We start from the raw sequence: 26,095 nt of genomic DNA, 5'->3' as shown, positions 1-26,095 counted from the left end.
AAGTGTGGCGGCTCTCGTGGGTTGCCCCCTCCAGCACATACTCGGACCGGGCTGGCCGTGGGCCTGAGATGACGCATCCCACCCAAGGGTCTCAGCCCGAAACGTCGGCTGTTTACTGTTTTCCCACAGACGCTGCCTGGCCTGCCGAGCTCCCCCAGCGTTCTGCGTGTGACGCTTGCAGATCGCGGGGACAGTGCAGCTCGAAGGACTGGGCGGGCCTGCTCCGCGCTGTATCGCTAATCAGACACATAAATAAGAGAGGTCGATTGCGAGGTCAAGGGTCAGTCTTATTGTGCTAGGTGACCTTTGAGTCGTGCAGGGTAGAAGGTGTCCCTGAATGAGGTGAAACGATAAAGAGAATGCAGAGTGCAGTGTAACAGCGACAGAGGAAGTCAGACAGTAAGGAGCAAGATCATAACAAGGAACTACGGTACGTAATAGTCTGATAATGTCGGGGCAGAGCCGCCCTGGACCTGGTGGGACGAACTTTCAGGCTCTTGTATCTTCTGCCCAACGGGAGAGGGGAGAAGGGAGAATGTCAGGGTGGATTTGATGACACTGGCTGCTTTACTGAGGCAGTGAGGAGTGTAGACAGAGTCCGCGGACGGGAGGCTGGTTTCCGTGATGAGCTGAGCTGAGCTGTGCCCACGAGTCTCCGTGGACTCTCGCGGCCATGGGCAGAGCGGTTCCCGTATCGAGCCAGGATGCATCCGTAGAGGATGCTCTCTGTGCTGCGTTGGTAATAGTTAGTGAGGGTTAACCTGTGACCTGCTGTGGGATCCTTCTCTTTGAACTGCTCTCACAGTTGTGTCACTAATGATTTTCAATACAACCCATCCATGCCAGCTATGGTGTTCACCAAGCTAGTGCTTGGCCTATATATCTCAATGCCCGTTTCATATCCACCTGTGTACCCCACAGATTCAAGATCGTTTCACACCATTCCCAGCACGCAAGTGTAAAGGAGGGCAAAATAATTGTTACTCGGGATCCGATAAAGAACGTTTGTTATGTTATGTTATGTGCCACGTCACATGACATCATCATAATGTGCCACGCCATACAACATCATCAGTAGGTGCCACGTCGTATTGACGTGGGCGATCATGGTCTTTTCACGACCATGCTTGTTCTTGGCAAATTCTTCCTACAGAAGTTGTTTGCCCTCGTTGCCTTCTGGGCAGTGTCAGATGTAGTACACAGTAATTAAAAACAGAATAATTATAACGATATCAGATAGATTATAGGTTGATTGCATGTCCAACCACTTCCTCTGGGAACTTGTTCACCCCGAGGGAGGGTCTCGGCCTGAAATGTTGACCGTTTATTCCCCTCCATAGACGCTGTCCGACCTGCTGAGTTCCTCTACTCATTAATTCTCCTTTCTTGGGAGAGAGGCTATGTAAGTTTTCCCTAACTATAAACCTCATGATTATATGCATCTCCAATAAGGTCACCCCTCATCTCCTACGATCTGTGGTATAAACTCAAAAAGCTCCTCAACTTCTCCCTACAACTTGGGCCCTCCAGTTCCTGGCAACATCCTTGTAAACCTTCCCAGCACTCTTACCGGCTTAATGGTGTCTTTCCTCTGGTTGACAGTTGTCCAGGCACAGAATTGCAAAGGAAACTACAGTGTCACCATAGCGTTACAAGAGCACAGATATAAATATTAGAAGAGAAGTAGAGTGAATAAAAAAAAGGTACCTCAAACAGTCTTACAGGAGGGGGGTCATCACTTCCCGGGCTATAGGTTGACTCATTACAGAGCCTAATGGCCGAGGGTAAGAGTGACCTCACCATGTCAAAGAGTTCGTTTCCATGGAAACGTCTTGGAAGTACTGTTAGATTAAGCTGTATAATTGTCAAAGTTCAAAGTAAGTTTATTATCAAGTACATGTATGCCTTCGTATACACCCCTGAGGTCTATTTTGTTGTGGGCACACTTAGTAAATCAAACACTCAGTAGGGCCAACGAGAGACCGCACCCAACGGTGCGTAGAAGCAGTGCATACGGTAGCCTAGTGGCTAGCACAATGCTGTACAGTACAGGCCGGTTCAATTCCCACGCGGTCCTTAAGGAGTTTGTACCCTCTTCCCGTGACCACGTGGGTTTCCTCCGCGTGCTCTGGTTTCCTCCCACAGTCCAAAGACGTACCGGCCGGTTGGTTAATCCGTCATTGTAAATTGTCCCGTAATTAGGCTGGGGTTAAATCGGGGAATTGCTGGGCAGTGCGGCTAGGAGCGCCTTATCCACACTGTACATCAATAAATAAATTTTTAAAAAGACAACCAACTCAAATAAAAAAGAAATATATAAATAAATAAGCAATAAATATTGAGAACATGAGACAAAGTCCTTGAAAGTGAGTCCATAGGTTGAGGGAGCATTTCAGTGATGGGGCAAGTGAAGCTGAGTGATGTTATCCCCTTTAGTTCAGGAGCCTGATGGTTGAGGGGTAGTAACTGTTCCTGGACCTGGTGGTGTGGGTCCCGAGACTGTCCCAAGAAGAGCGCATGTCATGAGTCCCTGATGATGGCCAACGGTTTCCTGCGACAATGTTCCATGTAAACGTGCCCAATGGTGGGGAGGGCTTTACCCGTGATGGGCTGGGCCATATCCACTACTTTTTGTAGAACTTTCCATTCAAGGACATTGGTGTTTCCATACCAGGCCGCGATGCAGCCAATCAGTACACTCTCCACCAGAAGCTGCAGAAGTTTGTCACAGTTTTAGATGCCATGCTGAACCGTTGCAAACTCATTAGGACATCGAGGCACTGTCGTGCTTTCTTAAAGTTGTAGCTTAACAATTTATGCTGCTTCTATAACTACTTACATATAACTGTTTAGTATGCTTCCTGGTGATCACAGTCTGTATATACAATTGATCAGAGTGCCCCCTTGTGGTTACAGTTCTTTATATTATTCTATAACTCTCTGGTTGGTGGTATCACATTATTTGAATAGAGGCTATTTGATTGGTTAACTCTTATCTACAAATTTTAAAGTAATGTATCTTGTATAAGAAGGGCTGAGAATGTAGCTTTGCCTTCTTTAGTCTTTTCATGTTCCTTGTTCTTGGCTATTCTTGACAATTCTCCGTTTCCAATTCCTTTGTTCTGTTTATAAGATGATTGTTAAGCAATAAACTTTGTGCCTCTTTCTTGACTTCCAAAAGAACTTTGGATCAAAAACGGTACTCTCCTCCTCCCCCGCTCCCCCATTCCCACACCCAATTCCTAACCCTCTTTGTCACATGTTCATCAAAACATACAGTTTTGGAGTTGTAGGAAAGTACAGCACACAAACAGTCCCTTCTGCCCATCTAGTTCATGCCCACTCCCATCGACCTGCACCGGGACCACAGCCCTCTTTACCCCTACCATCCAAGTACCTATCCAAACCTCTCCAAGATGCTTCGCATCAAATCAGATGGGTGAGGATTGTGCTGAGGAGGGGGGAGGCCACAACATAGCATCCCCTCCCCCTGCCGACTTACTAACCAGAATCTGTATGCCTTTGCAACGTGGGAACAACCGGCGGAAACCCACGCGGTCACGGGGAGAATTCCTGCTGCTTACAGACAGCAGCAGGAATTGAACCCTGATATTGAAGTGGTACTAACATTACACTAACCGCTATGTCAGTGTGGAAACTTCAGTGACGGACAACTTTTCAATTAAGTGTCTTTGTAATGGTGTAAGTAGGTGGGGCAATGTGCATAGCACAGGGTTAGGAGAGACTTCAAAGATCCAAAGTACATTTATTATCAGAATAAAACTCTAAGATTCATCTTCTCCAGACAGCCACGAAACAAAGAAACGCCATGGAACATCAAATGCCCTACGCGCAGTAAAAGAACTAATTGCGCAAATAACAAAAAGCGAGTGAACATCAAACATCAAACCGGGAGTCCAGAAGTGTTCAGTTCAACTAGCTTACTAGCAAGATCATTCTTTGCCAAAGCGCCCCAGACTCCACCGATCAACAAAGAGACCAGAATCCAAAAACACGTGCAACATGAAGCTCGAAGCCTCCCAAAACAAGGCCTCAACTTTGCCGATCAATCCTTGCAACATGGATCACAAGAGTCCTGCACGTTCCTCTGACAGCAGGCAGCGGAAGGGGAAAGGAAGACCGGCCACGTGCAGGACGGCCGCCCGGCCCTCCACTCCAACCCTGCTTGGCGCCTCAGTCAGGAAGAAGCGACGGGGTCGACCGCGGCCTCCGGGCCGTGCACTCCGCTCCTAGCCTCGCCGAGCTCCCTCGGAGGCAGCAAAGCGCCAGACCGCTCAATCGGCCCAAGAGCACGCCATCGAGAAAGTGTAAATGGCACGCAGCTTGAAAGAAGTCGCGGTTTCGGGGACCGTCTGCCAAACGTCGCCATGGGTCATGTTGTTCACTGGGTCCATCTTGCCCTGAAGGGCAGATTTACTTTCCCTGTGCAAACCTATATGGTGACAGCAGAGGGCAGCACAATCCAGGCCGGGAGGATACAGGAGACTGGTGAAGGGTCTCAACGCAAAACATCAACTCCTTCTCCTCCGTAGACGCTGCCTGGCCTGCTGAGTTCCTCCAGTGTTTTGAGTGTCACATCGGGCTCCAGGCCACTTCCATTTCTGTTGTGACTAATTATTCTTTTAAAGACTATTATCTTTATTTCCCATACACACGTTGAAGCATACGGTAGACGCATCAACGACCAAAGCAGTCCGAGGATCGTGCCGGGGGCAGCCCGCAAGTGTCGCCACAGTTCTGGCGCCAATGTAGCACGCCTGGCGACTCACTAGCCCCAACCCGTACGTCTTTGGAATCTGCGGGAAGGGGGCACCAGAGGAGCTGGGGAGGGCGGCACAGTAGTGTAACGCTTTGCAGCGCCTGCAGTCGGGGGTTCGATTCCCGCTGCGGCCTGCGAGGAGCCGGTACGTTCTCCCCGTGACCGCGTGGGTTTCCTCCGGCTGCTCCGGGGTCCGAAAAAGACGTAATGTCACCAAACAGGTCACCTGTGGGGGCAAAAAAAAAAGGCTGGCTCACAGGTGCTGCAGGGTATCAAATGGAATATTGTATACAGAGTAGAACTCTGAGATTCACCTTCCCGCAGGCGGCCTGGAAACAGAGAAACACCATGGGATCCATTCAAGAAAACTTCAGACACCGAACATAGAAAACCCACAGCACAATACAGGCCCTTCCACCCACAAAGCTGTGCCGAACATGTCCTTACCTGAACTTACCTAGGATTACCCATTTTTCTGAGCTCCATGTACCCGTCCAGGAGTCTCTTAAAAGACCCTATCGTATCCGCCTCCACCACCATAGCCGGCAGCCCGTTCCATGCACTCACCACTCTCTGAGTAAAAAAAAGACTTACCCCTGACATCTCCTCTGTACCTACTTCCAAGCACCTTAAACCTGTGTCCTCTTGTGGCAACCATTTCAGCCCTGGAAAAATGCCTCTCATCATCTTATACACTTCTATCATCAGGTCACTCCATCGCTCCAAGGGGAAAAGGCCAAGTTCACTCAACCTATTCTCGTAAGGCATGCTCCCCAATCCAGGCAACATCCTTGTAAATCCCCTCTGCACCCTTTCTACGGTTTCCACATCCTTCCTGTAGTGTAAAGAAACACTGCCTGCGTGAGGTCAAATCTCAGTTGCATTCTGTACACAAATGGCAAAAAGTAAGATGACAACAAACCAGACATCGAGCCAATAGTTTGGAACAGTTCAGGGTCGAGCTGCTAGCCCACTGCAGGCCGCAGGGCAATGCCTTTCTCGCTGAAGTGTTCCAGACTGCATCATTCCAACTGCTCAAAAACAGCAGAAAGATGAGGAAACAGAATCAGCAAAGTCCCCCAAAATCGAGCGTATAGCGTCTCCGATCGACCCTTGCAGTGTGGGTTACAAGACTCCTGCACTTTCCTCGGACGGAGGCCAGCAGGCGGGAGAGGAAGGCCAGTCACACACGGGCGGACGGCGCCAAAGGCCCATCCACCTGCCGCTCTCGACCTCGTTCCGAGAGAGGTGGCAGAGCTGGCCGCGGTCTCGCTCCCTGGCCCCCCCCTCCCCAAGGCTGCGCACGCTCTGCCCCGAACCTCGCCAAGCTCCCGCAGAGACAGCGAAGCACCATGTCGCTCAGTCAGTCCAAAAACACGGCACCAAAATGTAAATCATTGTTAGAGGAGCTGAATTTACAGGCAGGGAGGTTTTGCTGCAAGCGTACGGGGTAGTGGTGAGGTTGCACGTTTAGTACTGCATGGGGTTCTCATCTTGAGGAGAGAGTTCCTGGCTTTACAAGAGAGTTATTTTTTTTAATTAGTTTTTTAATACATTTTCTACATCGCTACAGATAAAAAAAACCCAGATCAAAATGAACATTAATACAGTGCAAAAATAAACATACAATAATAATATAATACAAAAAAAAGATAATTGAGAAAGCACCCAAATTGAAGATATGTAAAATTAGTATCCTCCCCAAGCCCCGCAACAAAAAGAACTCCAGACCAACCACAACATAATATAGAGAATATAAATCAGGACATTCAAACCCCCAAAACTGTAAATACACTTAGCAACAGAAGATATTAATGCCTACTACCAAAAAAAAGGAGCTGAAAGCAAGGGACCAAAAAAAAAACCTTAGTTAAGAGGAAAGTACTCAATAAAAGGTCCCCAGACCTTATGGAACTTTGTATCCGAATTAAGAACTGAATAATGAATTTTTTCAAGGTCTAAGCAGGACATAATATCATTAAGCCATTGAGCATGCGTGGGCAAGGCAACATCTCTCCATCTAAGGAGGATTAAACGTCTTGCCAGGAGAGAGGCAAAAGATAATATTCGACACTTAGTCGAACTCGGACGTAAATCTGTCTCACCCAAAAAACCGAACAAAGCAATTAAAGGGTTAGGTTCCAGGTGGTGATTCAGAATATATGATAACGTTATGAAGACATCTTTCCAAAATTTCTCCAAGCTAGGACAAAACCAGTACATATGAATGAGAGAGGCCTCGCCCCTTTTGCTTTTATCACAAAGAGGACTAATATTAGGGTAAAATCGAGATAGTTTAGATTTAGACATATGGGTTCTATGAACAATCTTAAACTGTAAAAGGCAATGGCGAGCACAAGGACAGGTTGAATTAACCGATTTGAGAATCGAGTCCCAAGTCTCATCAGATAGGGAGATATTTAAATCATGCTCCCAAGCCATTCTAATTTTATCCACAGGGGCACGTCGTAAGGATGCTAATTTATCACGAATAAATGATATTAAACCTTTACCTAGTGGGTTAATAGAAAGAAATAAATCCATAACATTTTTCTCAGGCATTTCAGGGAAGTTAGGAATTAAAGGATTAATAAAGTGTCTAATTTGGAGATATCTAAAAAAATGAGCATTAGGCAGATTGAACTTAGCAGAGAGCTGTTGAAAAGATGCAAAGCAATTATCAATAAAAAGATCTTCAAAATGTCTAATGCCCTTCCTATACCAATCATGGAATGCTGAATCATACGTAGTAGGTAAAAAAAGGTGATTATGTAAGATAGGGCTAGAAAAGGAAAAACCATGGAAACCATAAAATTTCCTAAACTGAGCCCATATACGCAAAGTGTGTCTAACAAGCGGATTAACAATTGATCTGGACAAACTACTAGGGAGTACAGAGCCAAGAAGTGCAGAAATGATAAATCTTTAGTGGAACTCAACTCCATTGCCACCCAATTAGGGCACTCGAGTTGGCCATGGAAAAAAGACCAAAAGGTAGCACAACGTATATTGGCTGCCCAGTAATATAAACGAAAGTTAGGTAAAGCCATGCCACCCTCTTTCTTAGATTATTGGAGATAAACTTTATTAATTCTAGAGCACTTATTCTTCCACAGATATGACAAAATAATAGAGTCTAAGGAATCAAAAAAAGATTTAGGAATAAAAATTGGAATTGATTGAAATAAATTTAAAAGTTTAGGGAGAACATACATTTTAACAACATTGACCTACCAAAGACATAGATAGAGGTGGCCATTGTAACAGACTCTGTTTTATAGTATATGAAAGATTGGCAAAATTTTCACGAAAAAGGTCTTTAAACTTCCTTGTGACTGTAATCCCAAGATAAGTAAATTGATTATGAACTACTTTAAAAGGGAGATCACGGAATGTTAATTCTTGTGCTTCTTTATTAATTGGGAAAAGTTCACTCTTATGTAAATTAAGTTTATAGCCAGAGAACTGGCTAAACTGATCAAGAAGTGAAAACATTGGAGGTAAGGATATAGACGGATTTGAAAGAAAAAGTAATAAGTCATCAACATAAAGAGGAACTTTATGCTCAACACCCCCCCCCCCTCCAAATCCCGGTCAATTCAGGACAGTTTTGAAATGCTATTGCAAAAGGTTCTATAGCCAAATCAAAGAAAAAGGGACTTAAAGGGCATCCCTGACGGGTGCCACGCTTGAGGTTAAATAACTGGGATTTCTGAAAATTAGTCAAAACAGAGGCAGTAGGACACAGATATAGCAATTTGATCCAAGAGATAAAACTTTGACCGAAGTCAAATTTTTCTAAAACTGCAAAAAGGTAGTTCCACTCTATACGATCAAATGCTTTCTCCGCATCGAGGGAAATAACACATTCAGGAATCCCTGTTGGAGGTGAATATAAAATGTTAAATAAACGCTGAATGTTAAAAAAAGGAAGACGGTTTTTAATAAAACCAGTTTGATCATCAGAAATAATAGAGGGAATAACAGTTTCTAATCTATAAGCCAAAACTTTGGCCAAGATTTTAACATCAACACTGAGCAAAGAAATTGGCCTATACGAGGAACACTCTGTTGGGTCTTTACCCTTTTTTAATAAAAGAATAATAGATGCCTCATTAAAAGAGGGTGGCAATTTACCATAATTAAACAAATCAGATAATACTGAGAATAACTGAGGAGAAAGGATTGAAGAGAATGATTTATAAAATTCTACGGGGAACCCATCAGGTCCAGGAGATTTCCCTGAAGACAATGCAGAAATTGCAAAAGATATTTCTTCTAATGATATAGGCGCATTAAGTTTAGCTTTAAAATCAGATGAAAGTGAAGGAATATTCAGATTATTTAAAAAATGATCAACAGAGATATTCTCATTCAGAGATTCAGAGGAATAAAGTCGAGAATAATTTTTTTTTAATGCGTCATTGATTTCTAAGTGATCCGATGTAGAGTCTCCATTCTCCTTCCGGATCTTTGTAATATGTTGTTTGGCTTTGGAACGCCTCAGCTGATTGGCTAGAAATTTACCAGATTTGTCACCTTGAATGTAGAAGCGACTCTTACTTTCAAGAAGTTGGCGTTTGACAGGTTGAGTAGACAGAAGATTAAATTTAGTTTTAAGTTCTACACACTTCTTGTATAATTCAGGATTCTTAGTTTGAGCATACAGTTGATCCAATTCTTTAATCTGATTAATGAGGTCTAATCGATCTGCACAGGACTTTCTATTAAGATTTGCTGTATAGGAGATTATTTGACCCCTCAAATATGCTTTCATGGCATCCCAGACAATCTGGGATGACATTTCAGATGATGTATTGGTGTTAAAATAAAAGGTTATCTGATCCTTAATAAATTTTAGAAAGTCATTATCCGATAATAAAGTCGAGTCAAAACGCCAGTGTTTATTCCTCTGAGGGAGACCAGGAAAATTTAAAGACAAAGTAATTGGGGCATGGTCAGAAATCAGTATACTCTGATAATCACAAGAATAGACAAATGGAATAAGTTGATTATCGAGTAAAAAGTAGACAATTCTAGTAAAGGTATGGTGAACATGTGAAAAAAAGAATAATCTCTCTCAGTAGGATGAAGGAAACGCCATATATCAGAGAAACCATAATTAGAGAGAAAAGAGTGAATAGCTAAGGCAGACTTAGTAGGTAGTCTAGTAACAGAGGACGATCGATCCAAATAAGGATCTAACCAACAATTGAAATTGCCACCCAGTATAAGAGAGTATGAGTTTAAATCTGGTAGTGAGGAGAAAAAAACATTCAAAAAAATTAACATCATCAAAATTGGGAGCATACAGGTTTGCTAGTACAACTTTAGTATTATACAATTTACCAGAAACAATAATAAAACGGCCATTTGTATCAGATATCTTATTATGGAGTTCAAAAAGGAATACTTGAATTAATAAGGATGGAGACCCCCCCCCCCCCAGCTTTGGCGGCAAAGGATGAATGAAAATGCTGACCCGCCCACTTTGACAAAAGCCGAGAATGATCAAAACTACGAACATGAGTTTCTTGAAGGAAAGCAATGCCAGCTTTGAGTTGTTTAATATGCGAGAAGACCTTCCTTCTTTTAACAGGATGATTCAATCCCTTTACATTCCAGCTCACAAATTTAAGTGTATTAACCATTATCAATTGTTAGTGCATAGAAGGTAGCAGGCATATAAAAAATCAAGCAGTACAACAACAGTCTGGGAGCAAAAATGTAAACATAGATCTGTAGAATCAAAACAGAGACATGTCCTGAATAAAAAAGGAAAGCAAAAGAAACAGTGAGTAGTGTTGGAACTGGAGAATCCACCCCACCCTCGCAACCCAAAACTAGACGGCTACCTAAAAAAGCAGCTAGCTCTACCAAAAAAATTAACCCAAATATGACTTACAGTTCTGTGTCGTTAACAAAAGTTCCGTATAAATAAAATAGCAAATAATAACTAATTTATGCACTAGAAAACAGAATTACAAATAGGAACAACTTCGACAGAAGTATAAAACTTAATACAAAGAAAATCAGAAGAAAACTAAAACTTATCTACCCGTGAAAAATTATAAAAGATTGAAAGATAAAAAAGAGGGAGAAAAGGGGGAAATTATAAATTCAAAGAGAGTACTTATCAACCATTTACAGAAAAAAAAAGCAAAAGTTAAACTATGAATCAACCAACAGGGAGGCCTTCAATAAAAACTCCAAACCTCCAAAACAAGTTAAAGTCAATTGTAGATCTCTATAGATAAAGTTATACAAAAATAAAATAGATTACACAAGTAAAATCTAAAAGTCCGCAGGGAAACATTAAACTTAGATTATCTATTTAGAAAAAATGCACCAAGTCCAGTAGAGATTGACTACAGCCCTTAGAGTTTCAATAGATAATGTCTGAATTATTCAAGTAAAGTCTGAGTTCGGAAAAAAATAGTTTTACTTCGAGAAGTACTTATCAACCATTTTAGAAGGTCAGGCCGGTTCCGAAGAAGATGAGATGGCTGGAAGACTTCCAACAAACGTCTCAGCCTCCTTCACTGATTTAAACCACTTATAATCTCCAGTAGTAAGCGTAATTCGAAGATCGGCTGGAGTTTGAAGGGAGGGTCTGAATCCGCGATCAAAAAGCATTTTCATTACACCTTTAAACTCAGCACGCATCTTCAGAACCTGGGGGGCATAATCCTCCACAAAACGAATGACCGTGTTTTGAAAAGCAAAAGTACCTCTGCGGCGTGCCTCCATAATCAAACGGTTTTTCACCTGGTATTGATGAAAGCATAGAATGACCGGCTGTGGACGGGAACCCAGAGTTGCACGAGGAACATACATCCTGTGAGCCCTTTCAAGCTCAGGTGGAGTCGGAAGAAATTCTTTCCCAAAAATCTCACAGAGAAAATCTGAAAAAAATTCAACGGGAGAGCCCTTTTCGGTGGCCTCTGGCAAACCAAGAATTCGTAGATTGCAACGTCTGTTCCGATTTTCAAGATCCACCATTTTGGAAAAAAGTTTACTGTTCTTCTCCTCTAGGTTGGAGCAGAGAGTTTCAAGATATTGAACACGGCGTTTTAAATCTGCAGAAGTTAAGTTAGTGCGAGATAAATGTTCAGCATATTCATCCACTCTAGCATTGATCTGATCCAATTTGAAATCCAGCTGGTTGAAAGAAGTTCTAAATTCAGTTCTAAAATCCTTTAAAGTATTTTGTCAATGTTGTTTCAAAACAACGAGAATGTAAGCCGGCAAAGCCGTAGAAGTTTTCTTTTTCCCGGTTTTAGTACCTTTGGTAGCCATTATCAGATAAATGTGTTCGCAGGCAGGTAAAAGAGAACTAATAAGATACCTAACTAAGGTTTAAGAAGGGAGACATATAGTGCAAAGGTAGGAAGAATAATGGAGCAAAAGTTTGGAGCGACTAAACAATCGCCATCTTACCGGAAGTCACAAGAGAATTCTTAGAAGTGTGGAGGTTCACCAGGTTGATTCCAGAGATGAGGGGGTTCGCCTCTGAGGAGAGATTAATACTCACTGGAATTCAGAAGAACGAGAGGGGATTTTACAGAAACGTAAGATTATGGAAGGGATAGATGAGATAGAGGCAGGAACATAGAACAGTTCTCCGACCTTGGCAATCATTTGCAAACGTTCCGTCACCATATGAGGAGATATCATCGATGCGCTGGTCCTCCACGTGCTTGGCCTTTATACGCGTATCAATCAGCCGGTTGGCCGACATTACAGGGAATCGATTGCGAGGGAGGGTGGGGATCTCGTCGCTGATTGGTTGCGTGGCGGACTCTGCGCGTTGAGGTCTGGAATTTTGCCCGCACTGGCTCATAAGCAGGATCAGGTTCTACGTGCCTGTTTTGTGGAAAACCAGGCTCTCGGGAATCCTCTTGCGCCACGACTCTCATTGGCACCCTGGCGAGTTTGTGCCCCTGTTCAGGGAACAGCTGAACCCACCCATCAGCCACCTGAGCTACACTTTTTCCAAGTTATTTCTATTCAGGATGTGCCCTCTTCTCATTGCTACCATCAGGGCGGAGGTGCAGGAACCTGAATCAAATCAGAATCGGGTTTAACATCACTGGCACATGCTGTGAAATTTTTTAACTTTGCGGCAGCAGTACAGTGCAATAGGATAATAACAGAGGGACAAAAACTGAATTACAGTATGTATGTATATAGTAAATGGTAAATTAAATAAGAAGTGGAAAAGTACACTTATAAAGAAAGTAGTGAGTTCATGGGTTCAATATCCATTCAGAAGTCGGATGGCAGAGGGGAAGAAGCTGTTCCTGAATCGCTGAGTGTGTGTCTTCAGGCTCCTGTACCTCCTCCCTGATGGCAGAGGGGAAGATGCTGTTCCTGAATCGCTGAGTGTGTGCCTTCAGGCTCCTGTACCTCCTTCCTGATGGCAGGGGTGAAGAAGCTGATCCTGAATCGCTGAATCTTGTTAACGTGCAGGAGTACACTTTAAAGCCACCACTCCCTAAACTTCTCAAGACACTTCTGTAAAAAAAAACCCAGAAGAGAAGTGGAAAGGCCATTTGGCCCCTCAAGCGCTGCCGGTCAATAAGGCCATATTTTCCTGCTCTCTTTGACTGAGGGCAGTTAGTTCATGGTCTGCCTGCTCAGAGGTGGGTTCAGCCCTCATCTCCTCTGCCTGTAGTCTTTGCATTGCTGGGGTAGAATCTGGAAGGGAGATGGCGTGGACATGTGTAAGATCAGTTACAGGGAGAATTAGTGGGGATCTAAGTTTAGCGTTATTTGTCAGACGTACAGTGAAATGCGTCGCTTATGTCAATGACCAACCCCGTCCGAGGATGTGCTGGGGGGGGGGGGGCAGCCTGCCTGTGCCACCACACTTCTGGCGCCACAACGCACCAGCCCGAACCTGTACGTCTTTGGATCGGGGGAGGAAATCCACGCCGTCGTGCAGACTCCTCACAGGCAGCAGCAGGAATTGACCCTGATCACTGGCGCTGTAGAGTGTGACCCTGGGACGGGACTGCATCGACAGATGTCATAAGCTCGACGGGCCGAGTGGCCTCCAATGTCATAAATGACAAGTGCCTAGTCGTCCATGTGGGGCAATTTTGTTTTTAACAGTGGCAGATGTCTGAAGTGCGCTGCCATGAGGGGGCGGGGGAGGTGTTTCAGAGGCTCTCATAGGCAAATGGGTGTGTGTGTGTGTGTGTGTGTGTGGGGGGGGGGGGGGGGGTATAGGGATTCCATAGACAGAAGGAATTGGTTGAGCTCAGCATTTAAGTACCAGTTTAAGTAGGGTGGGATGGTAGCATAGCGGTTAGCACAAAGGATTACAGTACCAGCGACCCGGGTTCATTCCCGCCACTGTCCTATGAGGAGTTTGCACGCTTTCCCCGTGACCGCGTGGGTTTTCCCCGGGTGCTCTGGTTTCCTCCCACAGTCCAAGGACGTACGTACTAGTTGGTAGGTTAATTTGGTCAGTGTAAATTGTCCCGTGATTAGGGTGAAATTGGGAGACTTCTGGGGGCACTCACTCATTGAACAAACAAGAAGCAAGTACAGCAAAATGTTGTGGGGCCAAAGGGCCTTAATTGTCTGACAATCTGCGAAACATGGAGTGATCCAGTGCGGAAATAACCCCGTTGGCCTAATCCCATGTTCCCCACATTCCCACAGTATATGGTCACACACCCCAAAGTGTTGGGTCACCCAGTGGCAGAGGCCAGGATCGAACTTGGGATCCCCGGGTCCCTGGGCCAGCGGCTCAACCTGCTGCGCCACTGAACCAGCCACCGCGGTACAGATGGCAGAGGACAGGTTAGGCTGTTTAAGGTGCATTTCCAGTCTTGGCGCACGGCCGGCTAACATCTATCTTTGTCCGAGCAGGGATCCGCCCGTACAAGTGCGACCTGTGTGAGAAGGCCTTCACCCAACGCTGCTCGTTGGAGTCCCACCTCAAGAAGATCCACGGCGTCCAACAGGCCTACGCCTACAAGGAGCGGCGGACCAAGCTCTACGTGTGTGAAGACTGCGGCTTCACAGCCGAGAGTCAGGAGGGACACTTCGTCCACGTGAGGGAAAGGCACCCGGACAGCCCCTCGCTGCGCAAGAGCGCCAAGAAAATGGCGGTACTGCAGTCCGGCCTCGGCTCGTCTTCCTGATGCCCCGTCTGCTCCCCCCCTCCCATTCAGTGGTGGGTGAGGGGGGAGGTGGGCTTTGAGAGCCATACCAGCCCGCCTCAACGCTGCTGCAACACCCGGCTTTGGCCGGAACGCTCGTGTTGATGGGAGTGTTTCAGCCAGCTCCTTCCCTCTCCACCTCCAACCGGAAAGAGCGGGAGGAGGTTCTACGGAAGCTGCCTCAGGCGGGGCAACTGCAGCGACTCCAACCCGCTACAGTGGGAAACCGGTCCAGGGGCCATGATCGGGACTGGCGCCACTGATCACGTCAGCGCTGACAGCTCCGAAATCGTGCCTTCACCACCCACCCCACCCCCGCCACCCCCCGCCTTTTGCACTGACCCGCCCAGGACGAGACCAGCTACCTGCTTCGCGGACCCCACACCTGCACCTTGTTGGAGTTCCTGTCGCTGACCTTGGTCCTCTGGCCGGAAATTTGACTGTCCCACGTCCCCTAAACGGTTGCCACCTGATCCCACTAACTTACCTCCGGAACTATTTTCAACGAGGGGAAAAAGGGGGTAAGAATGGCACTTTTTATTTTAAACAGTTGCTGCTCGATGGGGCTGACGGACTTCATGGGTATCGCTGACCACGGCTGTCCTCTCCACACACAACCGACCTGCTTCCAAAAGGAATCACTGGCACGTGGTCACGCTGGACCTGGAGATAACTCCTGCTGCTGTCAACTTTCAACTTCTGGGGACTTTGGTGGGATAGAGAGGGTGAGGTGGGGGGGGGGTTGGGAATGTAGGTGAACGGACTGCTGGGTGGATGCTGCTTACTATCTATGGCATTGAGCACTTTTTATATCATAAGAGAACCGGGAAAAGCAACATCAGTCGACAATTGGCAGTGAAACATAATTCTGTAGGCAGTACGTATAACTTCTTAACTAACTGGAACTTCCACCCTTCTGATTCTTACATGACTTTTCGAACTGATTTGCAGATAATTTAGTTTAAAATTTTCTGCTCAGGGATTTTGTGCAACAGGTACATATTTTAATAACACAGTTGTGGGACTTCTGACTGTAGATAAAGCTCCCTCCACACCGTCCCATCACACACTCCCAGGGTCAGACACAGAGTGAAGCTCCCTCCACACCGTCCCATCACACACTCCCAGGGTCAGACACAGAGTGAAGCTCCCTCCACACCGTCCCATCACACACTCCCAGGGTCAGACACAGAGTGAAGCTCCCTCCACACCGTCCCATCACACCCTCCCGGGGTCAGACACAGAGTGAAGCTCCCTCCACACCATCCCATCAGACACTCCCGGGGTCAAACACAGAGCGACGCTCCCTCCGCACCGTCCCATCACACACTCCCGGGGTCAGACACAGAGTGACCCTCCCTCTTCACCGTCCCATCACACACTCCTAAGAATAGTTTAGAAATAAAAGAATGAAAATAGTTGTTTATGTACACGTTAAAACTCACTACTGAATGGATTCGGTCTTAATTCAGAAGGTGAGGGGGTGGGGAATGAGTCCAAGCAGCCTGTCTGATCCCACAGGGACTGGAACTACTTGACTGTTCCAGGCTCACGTGTTGGGGAGGGTCAGTGCCATGCTAAGATGTGAGGTCCCTCAGCCTGAAGAGTTTTCACTCTGTATCAGCCCAGGGAGACACGAGAGACTGCAGCTGCTGGGATCGGGAGCAACACACAAAGTCCCAGAAGGCAGATTCAGCAGGTCGGGCAGCGTCTGCGTGGAGGGAAATGAGCGGTCGGGGCCGCGGACCGAGAACTCCCCCCCGAAGCATCGACTGTCCATTTCCCCCCTCCGTAGACGCCACCTGTCCTGCTGAGTGTTTATCATCATGTTCCGAACTCTGAACTCTCTGCTGCTGTCAGAACCCCCCCCCCCCCGAAAGCCACCTCGTTGACCCAGTCCTGAGGCGATGATGTGGTTCCATGCTGCAGCGTCAGCGGGCAGCGTTCCTGTTGGCACAATTATGGTACTTTACTTTGTTACAGCACTGTATAAACTCGGTGTACAGGAAAAAAAAGTTGCAAAATATGAGCAATACAGTATGTGTTTTCAATGTATTTTAAAACTATTTTTTAATTATTTACTATTGGTGATGGAACTTATTTTGCAATTTATTTATTTAGAGATGCCACATGATACCAGGGCTTTCTGGCCCAACTCTGCTTCATTCAGTAACTCCAGAAAGTACTTACTGGCCACTATGTCACTGGCGTTTGATGGTCCTCCATCTCAGGTGATATTCAGGGCTCCTATCAGTAGCTTCCTCTAGGTTTTCTCTGCTGTGAGACATGCAAGTCCCAGGTGGAGACTCAGGAATACCGTCACACTTGTATGTAGAAGGACTCTGTTTCCATAACAGTTTTGTTTGACCAGTCGGGGTTGTTAGCCCCGAACCTGGAGGACCAGTGGACCGCTCTTAGACTGACCTCTACCCTTTGACCTTTTTTTTGGCATTGGTGACCCTACCAAGAGCCAAAACATAAAGCCATGACCCCAGCCAACATCGCTCCCCGGGTCTCTGAGGCACGCAAGCCTCTAAACGATGACAGGGTTAACTAATCAAAAGAAAAATACAGTAGCCGGTGGGGGGGGGGGGGGTACGTTTTGTTTTACTTTAGTGAGGTGTGCACTTATGATGTGGTGGCTTGATAACGTACGCCATTTACATAGTTTTACATATAACTCATAATGATTATGTAAGCTAACCAAGAATGCTTAATTAAGTAATATATGTAAAATATCTCTCAAATATTACTGAAATATTAAATACACTACACTCCTCCCTGATTAGCTATAAGCTCAATAAACTGTAGAATGCATTCTGTGCGGGGAAGTTTATAAAGTCGAAAAGCTTTTGCACGGGGGCAGTTCCACTCTCTTGACATCAGAAGTCCGGGTCCAGAGGGATGAACAAGCATCACAGACTGGGGTCTTCCCTGTTTGCAGTGGGTGACCGTGACGTCCTCTGTGCCTCGTCGTGCTCTTCCCTCTCAAAACTGTCTCCCTGGATGCTGGATCTTCGCTGCAGATCTCACCCGCCCAGTCTGCGACCGGACTGTATATATGGTGCATGCACATTGTATATAGAGTATAAATACAGTATACTATGTGCTACAACTACTAAATAGACATCCACAGCATCATACATTGTAAACTGTCCCATTCAGGCCTGAAGATGTAATCGTGGAGGATTTAATGCGGGATAACATCTTTCCTGACAAGGGAGGATCACTCTGCTTGGTAGGAGAGACCTGTGACTGTGAAACAATCTCGGACTCTGGGAATGGTTGTAGGAGTTGCAAGAAGTGGTTCTGACAGCCCTGGACAATTCCTTCTCCAACAATTGTCTCCGTTCTCCTCAACCGATCGATAAATCGGCTCCAGATGACATCCAACGTGATCTCCACTGTGCAGGAGAGGGGTCCAGTTCCGTCCTTAATCTCTCCAAGTACCCACTTTTGATCACCTCTGTGGTCGCTCGTCGGGACTGCTCGTCCGGGAGTGAAGCATTAACACCTCCTCATTCGAGGAGCCTTCAATTTGCCTCTTAGCATCCTCCTGAGGCTGGGCTTGAGGAGGCCCAAGCACGAGCATGGGGGACGACCCAGGAACAGTGTAGCTGGCGAGTTGTTGGTTGTGGAGCGTGCAGCACTGCAATCCGCAAGGAAAATTGGCGAGCTTAGTTCGGTGTTTGTGTAGTGTGCTCTTCAGGCTTTCGACGAAAACCTTTCTGCCAAGCCATTTGTAGCTGGGTGGTATAATATGCCTTATCCCATTCATTTTCAGGAACGACTGAAACTGTTCCAAAACAAGCTGTGGTCCATTGTCATTGACTAAGTGTTCTGGAACACCAGAGCTTGAGAAGTGGCTTAACAACACATCAACACGTCTGTTGGGAATACGTCTGGCCACTTTGTAGCTGCATTCATTATTACCGAGAAATTTGTTCCTATGAATGGTCTGGCAAAATGCATACGAATCCTCGGGCAGGCCATTCCCCGGGATGGAGAAGTGCTGTACTTGGCACTCTGGCCAACTGCTCGATCTGCCGACCAGTCAAAGCTTCGAGCCAACGCTTTCGCTTTGCCCACGCCGAGATGGCCGGCATTTAGCTCCTCCAACACTTTAGCTCTCAGTTCGGATGGCACAACAACTCTCAATCCCCACATGTTCATCCCGGTGCTGGTAAAAAATCGGGAAAGTGGGATTTCTGCTGCACGTTCCAGCCATTCTGGGTGGCCACGTAGGCCTGAGATGGTGTGTGGGGGTCTCTTCTGGTTTCCCCTTGCCGTAATAGGGAGATTTTTGATTTGCGTTAGGGAGAATATGTCAATAGAAGCATCCTCTTTTCTAAATTTTTCAGGTAATTCCTTTCCCAAGGATAAACGGGACAATCCATTAGCATTTCCATGGTTAGTCGTCCTCTTGAATTTGACTTTGTAATTGTGTCCTCTAAGAAACAGAGCCCAGCTCTGCATTCGTGCTGCTGCTGTGAGTGGAGCTCCTTCTGTGGATTGAAAATGGACACCGGTGGTTGTTGATCAGTAACGAGGGTAAACTCTCTCCCGTACAAGTACTGGTTGAAACGTTTTACACCCCAAATCAGACTTAAGGCCTCTCTGTCAATCTGTGCGTCATTTTTCTCCACAGTGGTAAGGAAACTTGATGCAAAGACTATTCCATCACTCATAATATGAGACATGACTGCTCTTACACCAGAAGTTTGAGGCATCACAGGTAAGCTTCACTGGACTACTGTGAGGGCAATGTCTGACGTCATCATTTCCTTCACCTTTTGGAAAGCCACCTCGCACTGCTTTGTCCACGGCCATTTCCTCCCAACCTGAGGTCATGAGTTCAAGGGATGGAGCACATTAGCCAGGTTGGGCAGAAACCTGTTGTAATTGACAAATCCCAAAAAGCAATGAAACTGTGACACGCCTTCTGGCCCTGGGGCATCCACCACTGCTTGAATTTTCTGAGCACACTTGTGTAATCCTTGCGCCTCAATGGTATGACCGCAGTAAGTGATGCTTGGTTCAAGTTCAAGTTGAAGTTTAAGTTTAATTGTCATTTAATGTAACCCCCGGCTCACCCAGCTGCATTAGTCCAGGTCGCCGGCTCTGCCAAACTAGTGAAATCTCATTTTTGTGGATGCAGTGTAATGTGCTCCCCTGCTACAACTCGGTACCATGAAATATAGAACGGTACACCATATGCAATTAAATAATTGAGCTTTATTATTCTTAATTTGACTGTAGGGTTAGTAAAGAAAAAGGGCCCATGTTAATGAAACAGTCTATTGTGCACGTAGGAGCTCATGGCTTTTCCCCATCGATTTCCACTGAGCGTTGTCGACTCTGGACCCTCACTCCAAGTCCACCCGCTCATTCCTCTCACGTCTTTTCTCTTCACCTCTCGCTGACAAACGACTGCAAATACCTCCACTCAGACAGGCAAGAATGAAACAACTCTCCCCTCGTTGGACGGCGCACATTCCAAAGCCCCTGTTATCTCTAGTCATAACCCAAACACTGCTGCTACAGAGAAACCATCACATTAGCAGCGAAACCTTACAGAGCGTTACTCTCTCCCCCCACCAAAGTTAGTCATGTCCTCGTGACTTTGAGATAAATCGCCAACCCATCCTGCAACACACAAAGTCCAACCCAGGTGTAAAAGGCAGTGACATAGCTCTCCACAATGGTAGTGGTCACACTCTATTCCCCCTGTGCTACATAGGCCAGCCTATCCGGTGGTCTCCTAATTCTCTGAGACCTCCTTTTCAACCAGGGAGTCCCTGAAGTTGACTGACTCAGTGGTCAACTTGCTCCCCTTTACAGAGGGTTTCCCCCCAGCCTGTCTCACCAGGACACTAGACATTACTGTCACCGGGAACAGATGTCCCAGGGGCATCCCTCGCTTGAAAGTGACCTCCCTCTTCACAGTGTTCCTGACAGTCATTGCCACCCTGCTCACCTGTACAACTGAGGGCTTCTGCAGTTCGGGCCTCACCAGTACCCCAGCAGGAAATCCCAACTCCCCCTCGTGGTTATCTAACAACTGGGAGGTTTGCTCCGAACCAAGTCTCATACCCCTCTTCCCCCTAGGGGGTGGGTGTTATTCCAGAGAATATTCGTAGCTTCCGGTAGGGACCTTCTGCCTGTGAACTGGGCCATTTATTCACCAGAGAGGTAAGGGCTCACTCTTCACTGGGGGACGGTGACTAGTTAAGCATTCCAAATCTGACCACTCCTCAGAAATGATAGAACCCTTTCTTTGAAGACTCTGCCCCCCAGCCATGGGGAACTCGACTTGTGACTCAGCCCACTCCCCTCCTCCTATGGACAGTCCATGGCGCCCCCCCTCCGCCTCACCTGGGGCACCGATGGTACCGGGCAGCTCCACTGCCGTTCTGTCAGGGCTAGTCTGCAGTAAAACGAGTGCTGCCATTTTTTCAAACTTTCCCCTGCAATCGTAACTTTGCTGACAAGTCTAACAGTACTTAAAAGTCGAATTAACAATTCACCTGGAGCACGAATATCTACCCCACTCAACACGCACACATTAGTTATCGGTAACTCCATGGAGGAACACACCACCACTCCATCCTGGCAGCATCCATACCAACTCAGACTTAAACACACAACACACTGGTTCAACGCTCAGGGCCATCACACAGCATCAAATGGCATCAATCCCGGATGAGCCCCCACAATTGTAACACCCCCCCCCCCCCACACACACCCAGGTTCACCTGGCTACGTTAGTCGAGGGTAGTGGTCACCAACCAGTTGATCTTTGAGATTTTCCCAGTTGATCCCGAAAAAGAATGAAAAATGCGCACTGGGCAGTAAAGACCGGAAAGCAAAACCCCACAATCCCAGGAACAACCTCTCCCCACAAACACCTCTCTGCAGTGGGAGCACGGCTACATCACCATTATCCTAATCAGCATCAACCTATCTTTATAATGCTCACATTACAACACTTCTCCCCCTTTAAATTCCGGCATTCCCCAAAAGAATTGGGAAACAAAAAACAGTGGTGTCATTAACTTGCGTACCTCTGAAACTTATACTAGTGTCTCAGTAACAGTTTACCAATACAAAACACATAATCCAATTATCTGTTGTGTAATCAAATATATCTATCTTTTCAAAGTAGCCAGCCATTTTCTGCTTTTATTTTATTATGATCACGTTACTGTTTATGAAGCCATGAATTTTGTCCATTTTCTGCCTTTTTTTTAACTCGACCATCTCTGTTCCCTTCTGAAGAAAACACATGCTGTGCACTTTTATTTTAACTTGGAACGTTTTACCGCGCTTCAGCAAATAGGTTCATTTTTTTTTAATGCCTCATCGCCACTGTTACGTCTTGTAACTCCAAAAGTTAATCAAAAGAGAAACATGGAGCCAGGGATAACTCATGTATGTTCAGTTTTACTTTAGTGCGGCGTGTACGTATGACACGGTGGCATGATAACATATACCATTCACTTAGTTTTACGTACAACCCAGCATGAATTATGTACACAAAAACAAATGCTTCATCAAACAATATATTTACAATATTAGTCAAATATATTTACAATATTACTCAAATGTTACTGAAATATTAAATACACAGCACCAACAAGCCCGCGCTGTTCAATTCCTCTCACGTGACCCATTAAGGCCATAAGACATGGGCTGTATGGCCCATCAAGTCTGCTCCTCTATTCCATCATGGCTAATTTACGATCCTTCTCAACCCCACTCTCCTGACTTCTCCCCATAAACGTTGACACTCTGACTAACCCGGAACCGATCAACCTCTGCTTTGAATATGACAATGACATGATTTCCACAGCCATCCATGGCAATAAATTTTGCAGTTTCACTACTGTCCGGCTGAATAAATCCCCCCACAACTCTGCTCTAAAGGGACATCATTGTATTCTGAGGCTGTGCGAGACTCTCTCACTACTGGAAGCATCCTCTCCATGTTCATTCTCTGAAAGCCTTTCAATATTCCAAGGGTTTTAATAAGATTCCCCATCATTCCTGTAAACTCCAATGAGTACAGGCCCAGAGCCATCAAATACTCCTCATTCCTGGGATCAGTCTCGAGAACCCCCTCTGGACCATCTCCAATGCCAGCTCATTCTTTCCTAGACCAGGGATTCAAAACTACTCACAATACTCCAAGCACAGTTAACCTAATGACCCTGTGTTGCCCTTAAGGCATTTATTTAACTGTATTACATTTCTGCTTTAAATAATTTGTTTGCAGCTATTTCTAGTTAAAGTTGAAGATAATATTTATTGTCTATGGTATATCGCGGCATGTGATGACATCACCTCCAGTTTCGCCGCGTCTTGAGGGGGGGTAAGTTCCGGTTCGGAGAAGGTGGAAAGGTGGGGGCTGTGCGTGCAGCGTGAATGTGAACAGCTCCCTGTCTACCCACAAAGAAACATTATAGAAGCAACGCCGTAAGTTCATATGACAGTACTTGAAGTAAAAATATTAACAAACATTCTGTTAAAGAAAGCGGCGGTTGGAGCGGCGCGCATGGCAGCTTTTCGATTTCAAATGCGGGGTCGGCTCAGGCCCAGCGGTGGTTTGACATGACCCCCTCGCTCCCCTGGGCGGCTACAGACACTCGCTAAAAAAAGAGCACGCGTGGTCTCAAGAATGAAACAGATACTGTATATATTCTGTATTATTTTATCAACAGTTTCCACCATACGTTAATGTGGAAGAGTGAACAGTAGACAGTTAATCTCGCTGCAACTCTGTCTTCATTGGCTCCGGTTTAACTTGGTGTTTAGTCAAGAGTTTCAACACATTGCACGAGAACACTACTGACCCGTTATGTCTAGGTCTCCGCACTGTCTCTGTCAGCTTACCGTCGTGACTGTCACCTTGCTGAACTTCCACACGAAGAGTATACGCTCTGCTCCGTTAGCACGCAGCTCTAACTATCAGTGTGGGAGGAAACTCAGGTGGTCATGGAGAGAAAGTACAAACTCTTTACAGACAGTGGTGGGGTTTGAACCCCGGGTCACTGCTGCTGTCATAGTGTTTGACTAACCACTACGCTACCGTGTTGCCCATTAACAAAAAAAAATTAACAATAGACCTTGGAGTTTTGCAGGTCAGATTTCACCTACAATAGACAATACAGACTAAACATTACTGTGTACAGTTCTGGTCACCCTACTATAGGAAATATAGGAAGAACTGCAGTGAAGCTTAACGAGGATCACACACAAAATGCTGGAGGAACTCAGCAGGTCAGGCAGTGTCTATGGAAATGAATAAACAGTCGATGTCTCAGGCTGCGACCCTTCCTCGGGACTGGAAAGGAAGGGAGAAGTTGCCAGAATGAAAAGGTGGGGGGAGGGTGGAGGAGAAAGAAAACAAGCTCAAAGGTGAAGTCAGGTGGGTGGGAAAGATAAAGGGCTGGAGAGGAAAGAATCTGATAGGAGAGGAAAGTGGACCATTGGAGAAAGGGAAGGAGGAGGGGACCCAGGGGGAAGTGATAGGCAGGTGAGAAGAGGTAAGAGGCCAGAGTTGGGAAGAGGGAAGGGGGAGGGGAAAAGAAAAAGTATTAGAAAAAACAAATTACCTGAAGTTGGAGAAATCAGTGTTCACGCCATCAGACTGGAGGCGACTACCTAGACAACACAAACACCAAAGTCAGGATGCTGTTCATCGACTATAGTTCAGCAGTTAACACCATCGTTCCCACAATCCTGATTGAGAAATTGCAGAACCTGGGCCCCTGTACCTCTCTCTGCAATGGATCCTTGACTTCCTAACCGGAAAGCCACAGTCTGTGCGGACTGGCGATAACATATCCTCCTCACTGACGATCAACACTGGCGCACCTCAGGGGTGTGTGCTTAGCCCACTGCTCTACTCTCTCTATGCCCTTGACCGTGTGGCTAGGCATAGCTCAAATACCATCAACAAATTTGCTGACGGTACAACCATTGTTGGTAGAATCTCAGATGGTGACCAGACGGCGCACAGGAGTGAGATAAACCAACTAGTGGATTGGTGTCACAGCAACAACTTGGCACTCAAAGTCATTAAGACAAAAGAGCTGATTGTTGACTTCAGGAAGGGTAAGATGAAGGAGCACACACCAATCCTCAGAGGGATCAGAAGTGGAGAGAGTGAGCAGTTTCAAGTTCCTAGGTGTCAAGCTCTCTGAAGATCTAACCTTGTCCCAACTTATCGATGTAGTCATAAAGAAGGCAAGACAGCGGCAAAACTTCATTAGGAGTTTGAAGAGATTTAACACATCAACAAATACACTCAAAAGCTTCTATAGTTGTACCATGGAGAGCATTCTGACAGGCTGCATCACTGTCTGGTATGGAGGGGCTACTGCACAGAACTGAAAGAAGCTGCAGAAGGTTGTAAATCTAATCAGCTCCATCTTGGGTACTAGACTACAAAGTAGCCAGGACATCTTTAGGGAGCAGTGTCTCAGAAAGGCAGCGTCCATTATTAAAGACCTCCAGCACCCAGGACATGGCCTTTTCTCACTGTTACCATCAGGTAGGAGGTACAGGAGCCTGAAGACACACACTCAGCGATTAAGAACAGCTTCTTCCCTTCCGCCGATTCCTAAATGAATGTTGAAGCTTTGGACACTATCACCCTTTTTTTAATATACAGTATTTCTGTTTTTTGCACATTAAAAAAAAATCTAATCAATATACATAATTGATTTACTTGTTTATTTATTATTACATTTTATTTTATTTATTATTATTATTTTCTCTCTCTGCTAGATTATGTGTTGCATTGAACTGCTGCTGCTAAGTTAACAAATTTCACGTCACACGCCGGTGATAATGAACCTGATTCTCATTCCAGCCTCAGAGTGGCAGAAGAGGAGGCCATGGACCGACATGTTGAAACGGGAATGGGAATTAAAAGTGCCGCGACACTTGCGGGCTGTCATTGTCGGCCACTGACGCAAAAGGTGCGCGTTTCCCTATGCTCCGACGCACGTGACAAATAAAGCTAATCTATTCCTTCCGACGGGAAACAATCCAATCTCAATCCTCTCCCATGAGAGGACAGAATGCCATTTGCCCCTTAGTTTACCATTCCAACAACCCGCCAGACCAGTTCTGC

At 45.9% G+C, this 26,095-nt stretch overlaps 1 protein-coding gene across 1 annotated transcript in view; it reads left to right on the top strand.

Moving 5' to 3' along the window:
- LOC132384054 (putative transcription factor Ovo-like 1) overlaps nt 1-17,033 on the top strand; it is a 30,358-nt gene extending 13,325 nt beyond the window's left edge. Inside the window, exon 4 of the mRNA XM_059955351.1 lies at nt 14,663-17,033. Within this exon, the coding sequence (XP_059811334.1) occupies nt 14,663-14,937 (275 nt within the window). The 3' untranslated portion in view covers nt 14,938-17,033. The remainder of the gene's footprint in view (nt 1-14,662) is intronic.
- Nucleotides 17,034-26,095: the final 9,062 nt, after the last annotated feature.

Source organism: Hypanus sabinus, chromosome 31 (genome assembly GCF_030144855.1).
Source record: "Hypanus sabinus isolate sHypSab1 chromosome 31, sHypSab1.hap1, whole genome shotgun sequence".
NCBI classification, from domain to species: domain Eukaryota; kingdom Metazoa; phylum Chordata; class Chondrichthyes; order Myliobatiformes; family Dasyatidae; genus Hypanus; species Hypanus sabinus.
The sequence above is the reverse complement of the archived record's forward strand: the minus strand, read 5'-3'. Positions and strand labels throughout refer to the sequence as shown.